Source organism: Oncorhynchus keta, chromosome 20, assembly GCF_023373465.1.
Source record: "Oncorhynchus keta strain PuntledgeMale-10-30-2019 chromosome 20, Oket_V2, whole genome shotgun sequence".
Classification (NCBI taxonomy): domain Eukaryota; kingdom Metazoa; phylum Chordata; class Actinopteri; order Salmoniformes; family Salmonidae; genus Oncorhynchus; species Oncorhynchus keta.
The window spans coordinates 4,731,715-4,743,902 of NC_068440.1; the positions used below are offsets into that span (position 1 = coordinate 4,731,715).

Here is a 12,188-nt window from a genome sequence, read left to right on the forward strand (position 1 = left end):
TGGCAATTGCATGTCTGTGTGCTCGATTTTACACGTCAGTAGCAGGTGTGGCTGAAATAGACAAATCCATTCATTTGAAGGGGCGTCAACATACTTTGTATCTGGAATTGTTTCAATTAGGTCATACCTAGGATCATTTTGCTATTTGATTTGGAATTGTAAGACCCCCTGAAGTATCAAAGAAATATATAAAACAATTATTTAATTAAACATTCTATTTGGCCTTAATGCTATTAGCCCATACAAGCGCATTGAGTAACTTTAATACACTACATGGAACAACAAATAGTGCCCCCCCCCCAAAAAAAAATGTAAAGGAAGTTTGTTCTGAAGTGTCTGTTATACAGTGCATTCATAGACGAGACTATGGGGATATTTTATTTATGAATGCTTCCGCTCAGTGTTTGAGATCAATTGACACCTTTTACCATGGCACTCAGATTTATTTTAAACTGCAAAACCCTTACGCACCACTGCAATTTGTATAACAGGGTTGGCTGGCCTTCTCTAGTCACTCGTAGGCTCAGTCACCGGTATACTTTTATTTACATAACCATTTTGGGTTTACTACCTTTTAATTTGTGCATTTTTATTGTTCAGAAATGTGGTGGGTACTCTCTTCGTTCGCTGGACTTTATCCTGCTAACTGTTACCAAATGTCCGAACTGAATTTGGTTAAAGGGCTTTTATGTACTCTACGCCATCGTCTTGGAACTCCTTACAAAATACTTTTAAACTGGAAGAACTTGTCCCGATTGGTATTTTTTAAATCACTGATGAATGATCTTGAGACTGATTCCCTGACCGGTCAATGTTTTTAATTACCGTAATTGCTGGACTATAAGCCTCTACTTTATTCCCACACTTTGAACCTCGCGGTTTTTATACAATGACGCGGCTAATTTATGGATTTTTCCCGCCAAAAACTGAGCACCGTCACATAATGCGCTCAAACTTCCCATCATTCTGATTACGGTAGTAATTTTGTCACCCTCATCATGGCAAAGACACGGAGAAATGCATATGATGCAGCTTTCAAGTTGAAGGCGATCGATCTGACTGTTGGAAAAGGAAATAGAGCTGCTGCATGGGAGCTTGGCCTTAATGAGTCGATGATAAGACGTTGGAAACAGCAGCGTGAGGAACTGACTCAGTGCAAAAAGACAACAACAGCTTTCAGAGGGAAGAAAAGCAGATGGCCCAAAGTATTTGCAGCCACTCGACATCAGTGTAAATCATGCATTTAAGGTGGCGCTCCTTGTTCAGTGGGAATCTTGGATGACAAGTGGGGAGAAATCCTTCACTAAAACAGGCTGCATGCGAAGAGCAACTTATGGTCAAGTCTGCCAGTGGGTCCTGACAGCGTGGAGCATTGTCAAAAAATCCACTATCATCAACAGGTTTCGAAAGGCTGGACTGCTGCGTGTTGAAGGGGCAGCATGAGCCTAGCGGGGTATTTGCCTCCAGATGAAAGTGACGAGAGCGACAATGAAAACGATCCAACATCGGATGAAGCAATTCTGAGGCTATTCATCTCCGACACCGAAGGAGATGACTTCAGTGGTTTCAGTGCACAGGAGGAGGAAGATAGTGACCAAGTTCATTTGTTTCAATGTACCGGTAGGCACCTGCGGCTTATAGACATGTGTGGCGTATTTATGTACAAAATACATATTTTTTAATAATTCAGTGGGTGCGGTTTATATTCAGGTGCGCTTAATAGTCCAGCAATTACGGTAGCTGTTTTTGATTTTGTTACACTTGTGAATTCTATGGTTTTTACTAAATTATTTGTAATTTTTTACGTTGTTTGTCTGTTATTGTAATGACTTGGTGCTGCCCATCTTGGCCAGGACACTCTTGAAAAAGAGATTTTAAATCTCAATGAGCCCTTCCTGGTTAAATAAAGGTTAAATAAATTCATAAAGTATTCAGACAAAATAAGAAACACACACACACACACAGCATAATGACAAGCAAAAACAGGTTTGAATGTTAATGTCACATTTGCATAACTATTTAGAGCCTTTACTCAGTACTTTGTTGAAGCACTTTTGGCAGTGATGACAGTCTTGGATATGACGCTATAAGCTTGGCACACCAGTATTTGGGAAGTTTCTCCCATTCTTCTCTGCAGATCCTCTCAAGCGCTGTCAGGTTGGATGGGAAGCATCACTGCACAGCTATTTTCAGGTCTCTCCGGAGATGTTTGATCAGATTCAAGTCCAGGCTCTGGCTGGGCAACTCAAGGACATTTAGAGACTTCAGAGTCACAAAGCCACTCCTGCATTGTCTTGGCTGTGTGCTTAGGGATGTTGTCCTGTTGGAAGGTGAAACGTCACCCCAGTCTGAGGTACTGAGCGCTCTGGAGCAGGTTTTCATCAAGGATCTCTGTCCTTTGCTCAGTTCATCTTTCCCTCGATCCTGACTAGTCTCCTAGTCCTTGCTACAAAAAAAAAGCATTCCCACAGCATGATTCTGCCACCACCATGCTTCACAGTAGGGATGCTGCCAGGTTTGCCTGGTTTCATCCAGACATGACCCTTGGCATTCAGGACAAAGAGTTCAATCTTGCTTACACCAGACCAGAGAATCTAAGAGTCCTTTAGGTGCATTTTGGCAAACTCCAAGTGGTCAGTCATGTGCCTTTTATTTTGTGGGGGATTCTGTCTGGCCACAATCATAAAGGCCTGACTGGTGGAGTGTTGCAGAGATGGGAGCACCTTCCAGAAGCACAACCATCTCCACAGAGGAACTCCGGAAGCATTGTCAGAGTGACCATCAGCTTCTTGGTAACCTTCATAACCAACGCCCTTCTCCACCGATTGCTCAGTTTGGCACTGCAGCCAGCTCCAGGAAGAGTCTTGGTGGATCCAAACTTATTCCATTTAAGAATGATGGAGGCCGCTGTGTTCTTGGGGACCTTGTAGAAACATCTCAAGGATGCGCAATGTTAACAGGATGCACCTGAGCTCAAATTTGAGTTTCAATTCAAATATACATTTAGAATAAGGTTGCAACGTAACAAAATGTGGAAAAAGTGAAGAGGCCTGAATACTTTGACTGCACCGTATATCTGAGTGATACAGTATAAGATCAGGAAACAATTTTTTATTACATGTACTTGACCCCTTATTTTTGGCAGTAAACAGTGTTATACACACACACACACACACACACACACACACACACACACACACACACACATTTCTGCATATACACAGTTGAAGTCGGAGGTTTACATACACCTCAGCCAAATACATTTAAACTCAGTTTCACAATTCATGACATTTAATCCTAGTAAAGATTTTCTGTCTTGGGTCAGTTAGGATCACCACCGTATTTTAAGACTGAAGTGTCAGAATAATAGTAGAGAGAATTGTTTATTTCAGCTTTTATTTCTTTCATCACATTCCCAGTGGGTCAGAAGTTTACATACACGCAATTAGTATTTGGTAGCATTGCCTTTAAATTGTTTAACTTGGGTCAAACGTTTGCGGTAGCCTTCCACAAGCTTCCCACAATAAGTTGGGTGAATTTTTGCCCATTCCTTCTGACAGAGCGTGTGTAACTGAGTCAGGTTTGTACGCCTCCTTGCTCGCACACGCTTTTTCAGTTCTGCCCACAGATTTTCTATAGGATTGATGTCAGGGCTTTGTGATGGCCACTCCAATACCTTGATGTTGTTGTCCTTAAGCCATTTTGCCACACATGCTTGGGGTCATTGACCATTTGGAAGACTGATTTGCGACCAAGCTTCAACTTCCTGACTGTGTTGAGATGTTGCTTCAATATATCCACATAATTTTCTTCCTCATGATGCCATCTATTTTGAGACATGCACCAGTCCCTCCTGCAGCAAAGCATCCCCACAACATGCTGCCACCACCATGCTTCACGGTTGGGATGGTGTTCTTCAACTTGCAAGCTTCCCCCCCTTTTCCTCCAAACATAACGGTGGTCATTATGGCCAAACAGTTCTATTTTTGTTTCATCAGACCAGAGGACATTTCTCCAAAAAGTACAATCTTTGTCCCCATGTGTAATTGCAAACTGTAGCCTGGCTTTTTTATGGCGGTTTTGGAGCAGTGACTTTCAGGTTGTTGATATAGGACTCATTTTACTGTGGATATAGATACGTTTGTACCCGTTTCCTCTAGCATCTTCAGAAGGTCCTTTGCTGTTGTTCTGGGATTGATTTGCACTTTTCGCACCAAAGTACGTTCATCTCTAGGAGACAGAACACGTCTCCTTCCTAAGCGGTATGACGGCTGCGTGGTCCCATGGTGTTTATAATTGCATACTACTGTTTGTACAGATGAACGTGGTACCTTCAGGAGTTTAGAAATCGCTTCCATAAAAATAAAAAAATCAGCTGGTACGGGGGAGCTTCAGATGAGTCTTGCAAGGCCTGTGGGCGTCCTAGAGCAACACTACATGTACATGTTCTAGAGTCTCTCACCTTTCCACAAGGGGTATTATTAGTGTGTAGCCCAAACTGTTGGGACGCTACAGACAGAAGTTGGCAGATTGGCTGTCTGGGCGTCAGACGAGTCCTAAGATGAATACCATTGTGTTTGTGAGAGTCTCATCTCTCCATGGTCACAATACTTTTGTAGGCCAAACTGTTCGGACACGACAGACAACTTTGTGAGAAGACCGATTTTTGGGATGTCTCATGGTCTGACAAACACTGCTGATGCGACATTGGCGCATGCGGTGGATTGAGACGTATACAATGCAACAAAAAAACATCTGTAGCTTAAACTAGAGGTCGACCGATTACGATTTTTCAACACCAATAACACTAACCGATAATTGGAAGACCAAAAAAAGCCTAAACAGATGAATTGGCAGATTTTTATATATATATAAAAATATAAATGACAATTACAACCATACTGAAATAATACTTTTATTTTAACTTAATATAATACATAAATAAAATCAATTTAGCCACAAATAAATAATGAAACATGTTCAATTTGAAGAAGAAAGTTAAAGTGCAATATGCGCCTTGCTCAGAACATGAGAACATATGAAAGCTGGTGGTTCCTTTTAGCATGAGTCTTCAATATTCCCAGTTAAGAAGTTTTAGGTTTTAGTTATTATAGGAATTATAGGACTATTTCTCTTTATACCATTTGTATTTCATATACTTTTGACTATTGGATGTTCTTATAGGTAATTTAGTATTGCCAGCCTAATCTCGGGAGTTTATAGGCTTGAAGTCATGAACATGGCTGTGCTTCAAGCATTGCGAAGAGCTGCTGGCAAACGCAGGAAAGTGCCGTTTGAATGAATGCTTACGAGCCTGCTGCTGCCTACCAGCGCTCAGTCAGACTGCTCTATCAAATATCAAATCATAGACTTAATTATAATAAAATAACCACACAGAAATACAAGCCTTATAGTTCATTAATATGGTCAAATCCGGAAACGATCATTTTGAAAACAAAACGTTTATTCTTTCAGCGTATTTTATCGAACGGGTGGCAACTCTAAGTCTAAATATTGCTGTAACATTAAACAACCTTCAATGTTGTGTCATAATCATGTAAAATTCTGGCAAATGAATTATGGTCTTTGTAAGGAAGAAATTATCTTCAAACAATTCGCAATGAGCCAGGAGGCCCAAACTGCTGCATATATCCTGACTCGGCTTGCACTGAACACAAGAGTAGTGACACAATTTAGCCTGGTTAATATTGCCTGCTTAAAATGAATTTAAATATGCAGGTTTAAAAATATATACTTCTGTGTATTGATTTTAAGAAAGGCATTGCTGTTCATGGTTAGGTACATTGGTGCAACGATTATGCTTTTTTTCGCAAATGCGCTTTTGTTAAATTATCACCCGTTTGGAGTAAGTAGGTTGTGATTGATGATAAATTAACAGGCACCGCATTGACTATATGCAACGCAGGGCAAGCTAGTTAAACTAGTAATATCAATCATGTGTAGTTAACTAGTGATAATGTTAACATTGATTGTTTTTTTACAAGATACGTTTAATGCTAGCTAGCACCTTACCGTGGCTCCTTGCTGCCCTCACGTAACATGTGGTCAGCCTGCCACGCAGTCCCCTCTTGGATTGCAATGTAATCGGTCATAATCGGCATCCAAAAATGACGATTACCAATTGCTATGAAAACTTGAAATTGGCCCAAATTAATCGGCCATGTGGATATTATGCTAATAAGACTTCCATGGGTGTGCGGACATCCACTCTCGGGGATTAAAGTAGTATTCTTTGCTAGCCTTTTAAAAACAAGTATTATATGCATGCTTTATCTGTAGGAAAAACTATTTCTTGTCATCGTGGATTTGTTCAGGGAGATTCTCTTATCTTCTTGGTGGAAATGTGAGAAAGTCGGTCAAAATGTATAACACACAGTCATACTGTCTACACATAACGTATCCATTTACCTTGGGAAATCTTTGGAGAGTGGGTCCCACATTTTCTGATCTTGGCTATGAAACCAACTGAAAGTCTCCTCCAGCAACTGAAAGGACAGATATTGTGAGTGATCTCTGTACATCATTAAGGGGAGTCAATAAGCAAAAGTTCCACTAGAGAGACTTTCAGATTAATTTTATGCTGTTTTATTAATTGAGGAAATTAATAAAACAGAAAATCTATTTTTTGAATACTAGTCTGAGTACATAGGCAAACAAACAATAATGATGTGGCCAAGTATGGCCCCAAACAATGTCTATAGCATTAATGGAGGAAAGGTCTTTCTACTAACCTTCAGGTAGTGAGACCTGGCCAAACAGGTGGGACTCAGGCCCTCAGGGAGAGACTCCTCCTCCTTCAACCACTTCCTCATCACCATGACAACATCCTCATGGAATGATTTCTGATTGGTTGACAAAAGCAGGAAATAGATTTTTTTTTATTTCACCTTTATTTAACCAGTTGAGAACAAGTTCTCATTTACAACTGCGACCTGGCCAAGATAAAGCAAAGCAGCGCGACAAAAACACAGAATTACCAACAAAAATGTACAGTCAATAACACAATAGAAAAGGTCTATGTACAGTGTGTGCAAATGTAGTAAGATTAGGGAGGTAAGGCAATGAATAGGCCATAGAGGTGAAATAATTACAACTTCGCATTAACACTGGAGTGATAGATGTGCAGATGATGATGCGCAAGTAGAGATACCGAGGTGCAAAAGAAAAGGAAAAACGGTGTCAAGTTTAGGAGATGGATGCAGTGGTGTGTATTCATGGATGCCAAGGTGAGCCAGGCTTAATAAAGGGAACACTTAAACACAATGTAACTCCAAGTCAATCACACTTCTGTGAAATCAAACTGTCCACTTAGGAAGCAACACTGATTGACAATAAATTTCACATGCTGTTGTGCAAATGGAATAGACAACAGGTGGATATTATAGGCAATTAGCAAGACACCTCCAATAAAGGAGTGGTTCTGCAGGTGGTGACCACAGACCACTTCTCAGTTCCTATGCTTCCTGGCTGATGTTTTGGTCACTTTTGAATGCTGGCGGTGCTTTCACTCTAGTGGTAGCATGAGACGGAGTCTACAACCCACACAAGTGGCTCAGGTAGTGCAGCTCATCCAGGATGGCACATCAGTGCCAGGTTTGCTGTGTCTGTCAGCGTAGTGTCCAGAGCATGGAGGCGCTACCAGGAGACAGGCCAGTACATCAGGAGACGTGGAGGAGGCCGTAGGAGGGCAACAACCCAGCAGCAGGACCGCTACCTCTGCCTTTGTGCAAGGAGAAGCCCTACAAAATGACTTCCAGCAGGCCACAAATGTGCATGTGTCTGCTCAAACGGTCAGAAACAGACTCCATGAGGGTGGTATGAGGGCCCGACGTCCACAGGTGGGGGTTGTGCTTACAACCCAACACCGTGCAGGACGTTTGGCATTTGCCAGAGAACACCAAGATTGGAAAATTCGCCACTGGCGCCCTGTGCTCTTCACAGATGAAAGCAGGTTCACACTGAGCATGTGACAGACGTGACAGTCTGGAGAACGTTCTGCTGCCTGCAACATCCTCCAGCATGACCGGCTTGGCGGTGGGTCAGTCATGGTGTGGGGTGGCATTTCTTTGGGGGGCCGCACAGCCCTCCATGTGCTCGCCAGATGTAGCCTGACTGCCATTAGGTACCGAGATGAGACCCTCAGACCCCTTGTGAGACCATATGCTGGTGTGGTTGGCCCTGGGTTCCTCCTAATGCAAGACAATGCTAAACCTCTTGTGGCTGGAGTGTGTCAGCAGTTCCTGCAAGAGGAAGGCATTGATGCTATCGTCTGGCCCGCCCGTTCCCCAGACCTGAATCCAATTGAGCACATCTGGGACATCATGTCTCGCTCCATCCACCAACTATATATCTGTGTTTCATCATTCATTTCACAGGGAAAAGCAGCGGCCCTCTGTCCAAATGAGTATGACATTGTTGCCCCCCGTAGCATTCAAGGCAAGGGAAGCCAGTGAGCATCTGACCTCGCTTGACAAATAATAAAACAATTTAAAGGATAGGCATCCTATCAAATTCCATTGAGAGCATACGTCACTTAGCTAAAATGTGCCCTTTCCTAAATTAGCCATGACTATAACGGCAATTCTAATCCAACCATTAACTCATTTATTGTTGTGCCTCTGGCCTGAGACGCTGGAAGTTCAATATGTAGCTAGATGTAGAAGGGTAATGTTAACGAGCTAACGTCGCCCATTAATGGAAGTTAGGCAAGCATTTTGGCCAGATAGCCTAGGACAACAAAAAATGTAAAAGAAAGTGTGTACTGTATGACAGAGTTAGACCGTTTCTTCAACATGACAGAGAGGAGGATGGCAACTTCTCTACAAGTAGAGAGTCCTGTTCTTCTACTTGCATGAACGTGCACACACACACAAATCAGAACCATCGACAGCCACAGCTTATGCTGATTGACTAAATATTTTTGCTATCTTTTAGCTGTCAGTGTATTAGACTAAGCAGAGGTGATTTGATGATGTTGAAGTGGAAATGGTGCTGGAATAGTGGAGGCAGCTCCTGTTTTCTTTGTGACTTGCGGTAACTCTGTGGTTCTAAATGAATAGTTGCTAAGTGGTCCGAAAAAAGTAACTTGCTTGACCACGCTGTAGGTCATGTAACTGTCTGCTACTGTACATGCAATAAGCTTTGTGGACAGAAGTTGCTATAGGGTTTTGTGATAAAAACAAAAAAAGGTGTGATTCTGCCACTGTCTTCTTATTGTCTCGGCCTTTAAGCCTATATATCACAGTCGCAAGGCATATTAATTAACAGGTTATAGAGCAAACAACGCAGTTATCACAACACACAGGATTCAATTTACTGTACTATTAGAGTGTCTATAAAAAGCAGCATTCCCCAAGAGAGGATGACTTTCACTTTAGCAGTGATAAATTCATGAACTTCTTTGAGGAAAAGATTATGATTATTAGAAAGCAAATTACAGAGTCCTCTTTAAATCTGCGTATTCCTTCAAATCTCAGTTGTCCTGAGTCTGCACAACTCTCCCAGGACCTAGGATCAAGAGAGACGCTCAAGTGTTTTAGTACTATATCTCTTGACACAATGATGAAAATAATCATGGCCTCTAAACCTTCAAGCTGCATACTGGACCCTATTCCAACTAAACTACTGAAAGAGCTGCTTCCTGTGCTTGGCCCTCCTATGTTGAACATAATAAACGGCTCTCTATCCACCGGATGTGTACCAAACTCACTAAAAGTGGCAGTAATAAAGCCTCTCTTGAAAAAGCCAAACCTTGACCCAGAAAATATAAAAAACTATTGGCCTATATCGAATCTTCCATTCCTCTCAAAAATGTTAGAAAGGGCTGTTGCGCAGCAACTCACTGCCTTCCTGAAGACAAACAATGTATACGAAACGCTTCAGTCTAGTTTTAGACCCCATCATAGCACTGAGACTGCACTTGTGAAGGTGGTAAATTACATTGTAATGGCATCGGACCGAGGCTCTGCATCTGTCCTCGTGCTCCTAGACCTTAGTGCTGCTTTTGATACCATCGAACACCACATTCTTTTAGAGAGATTGGAAACCCAAATTGGTCTACACGGACAAGTTCTGGCCTTGTGTTTTATGAACCAGGTTTTCTAGGATTTTACCTGCGCTTATAGCTGTACTCAGTGAATTTTTATCCTGAAAAAAAGAAGGGAAAAAAACTCTAGTCCAACACCGATAACAAGCCCATAACATGATGCAGCCACCACCATGCTTGAAAATATAAAGAGTAGTACTCAGTGATGTGTTGTTGGATTTGCCCCAAACAAAACACATTGTATTTAGGAAAAAAACATTACTTTCCATGCTATCTTTTTTGTAGTATTACTTTAGTGCGTTGTTACAAACATAATGCATGTTTTGGGATATGTGTATTCTATTCTATTTTATTTGATGTATTCTACACATAAAATATTATTTTATTTTGTTATTATTGTGAAGTAACTACAATGTAGGTGATCCATCCTCAGTTCTATCACAGCCATTAAACTTTGTTTTAAAGTCACCATTGGCCTCATGGCAAAATCCTTGAGCAGTTTCCTTCCTCTCTGGTAACCGAGTTAGAAATAATAATGTTTCCACCATCCTTTCCTATGACCGAAAAGAGCTTCTGGACATCAGAACAGCGATTTCTCACCTCGAACAGGATGATGATTTTTTATTTAATGAGTCGGACGTGAACGATATACTGCTCTTCCCCGGACCATGCCCAAATCCCCATCATTTACCACCACAAACCGATGCTGGCACTAAGGCCGCACTCAACGAGCTGTATAGGGTCATAAACAAATAGGAAAATGCTCATCCAGAGGTAGTGCTCCTCGTGCCAGGGGACTTTAATACAGGGAAACTGAAATCACCTTTACCTCAATTCTACCAGCAAGTCGAACCTCCTGATTCCTGCTTCTAAGAGTACCAGTGACGCGCTCAATTTGGAAGTGTTCAGATGAAGCAGATGCACAAACATTCCTTCAAACATGCTGCTGTTACTCTATTATACATGTATAGTTACTTCACCCCTGCCTACATGTACATATTATCTCAAGTACCTCGACTAAATTGTACTCCGGAACATTAACTCGGTACTGGTACCCCTCGCATATAGCCTTGTTATTTTATTGGTAGTATTTTTCCTATCGGTTTTTTTTTTTACTCTGTATTGTTGGGGCTCATAAGTAAGCATTTCACAGTAAGGTCTACACTGGTTGTATTCGGGGCATGTTACAAATACCATTTTATTTGAAATTCAGCGTCTGCTTTTAAAAAAAATTCCACAGCTACCAAATCGGTGCCCTATTTTGCGAGGTATTGAAAAAACAACTGACTCCTAAACTTCAAATATTGTTTATCATCACGTATCCTATGGAAATTAAGAGTGCCATAGTGTGGTTTCTACACCAGAAATGAATGGTTATCTGTAGGAGGAATGTATATGGTGGAGGAAATTAAGCTTGGAATGCACTGAAAAAAAGGAAAGGTAATCACATGGTTTCAGTCAGACACTGATAAGGATGGAGAGACATGGATTAGTGAGGAATGGGGGCTGAGATCTGGTCAGATTAAGGGAGAAGGAACAGTTTACTGCCCACACCACTTAACTTCCTGCCTAGCAATAAAGAGGTAATGTTTAGAGGGAAGGAGGAGACGGAACCCAAATTGGGGTATATATATACACACACTTGTGCTGGTGAAAACATGTCTTTGTCTGATCAGCTGTCTGACCCTTTTTGGGGGAATAAATTTGGTTTGAGCTTTAACAATCGTCCGTGAGTTTTTACTCTGTTCATTTAAAACATAACACCTCCCTGGTCTTTGTGGTTGAATCTGTGCTTTAAATTCACTACTCGATTGAGAGACCTTACAGATGTGTTTGGGGTAAAATCATGTTAACCACTATTATTGAACACGGAATGAGTCCATGCAACTTATGTGATTTGTTAAGCACATTTTTACTCCTGAACTTATTTAGGCTTGCAATAACAAAGTCAATACTTATTGACTCAAAACATTTCCGATTTTTAATTATTTAATCATTTCTAGAGTTTTCTACAAACAAAATTCCACTTTGACATTATGTGGATTTGTGTGTAGATTAGTGACACAAAAGCTATATTTAATAAATGGTCAATTCAGGCTGTAACAACAAAATGTGGAAAAAG

The 12,188-nt window shown here is 41.2% G+C and overlaps 1 protein-coding gene across 3 annotated transcripts in view; it reads right to left on the minus strand.

Moving 5' to 3' along the window:
• The window catches only part of LOC118399190 (histone-lysine N-methyltransferase 2B-like), a 65,487-nt gene that overhangs the window by 26,807 nt on the left and 26,492 nt on the right, over positions 1–12,188 (minus strand). For all 3 annotated transcript variants that reach the window (XM_035795058.2, XM_035795057.2, XM_035795059.2), the window contains exons 19-20: positions 6,753–6,863; positions 6,430–6,506 (exon numbers count right to left, since the gene is read on the minus strand). In XM_035795058.2, coding sequence (XP_035650951.1) covers positions 6,430–6,506; positions 6,753–6,863 — 188 coding nt within the window. The remainder of the gene's footprint in view (positions 1–6,429; positions 6,507–6,752; positions 6,864–12,188) is intronic.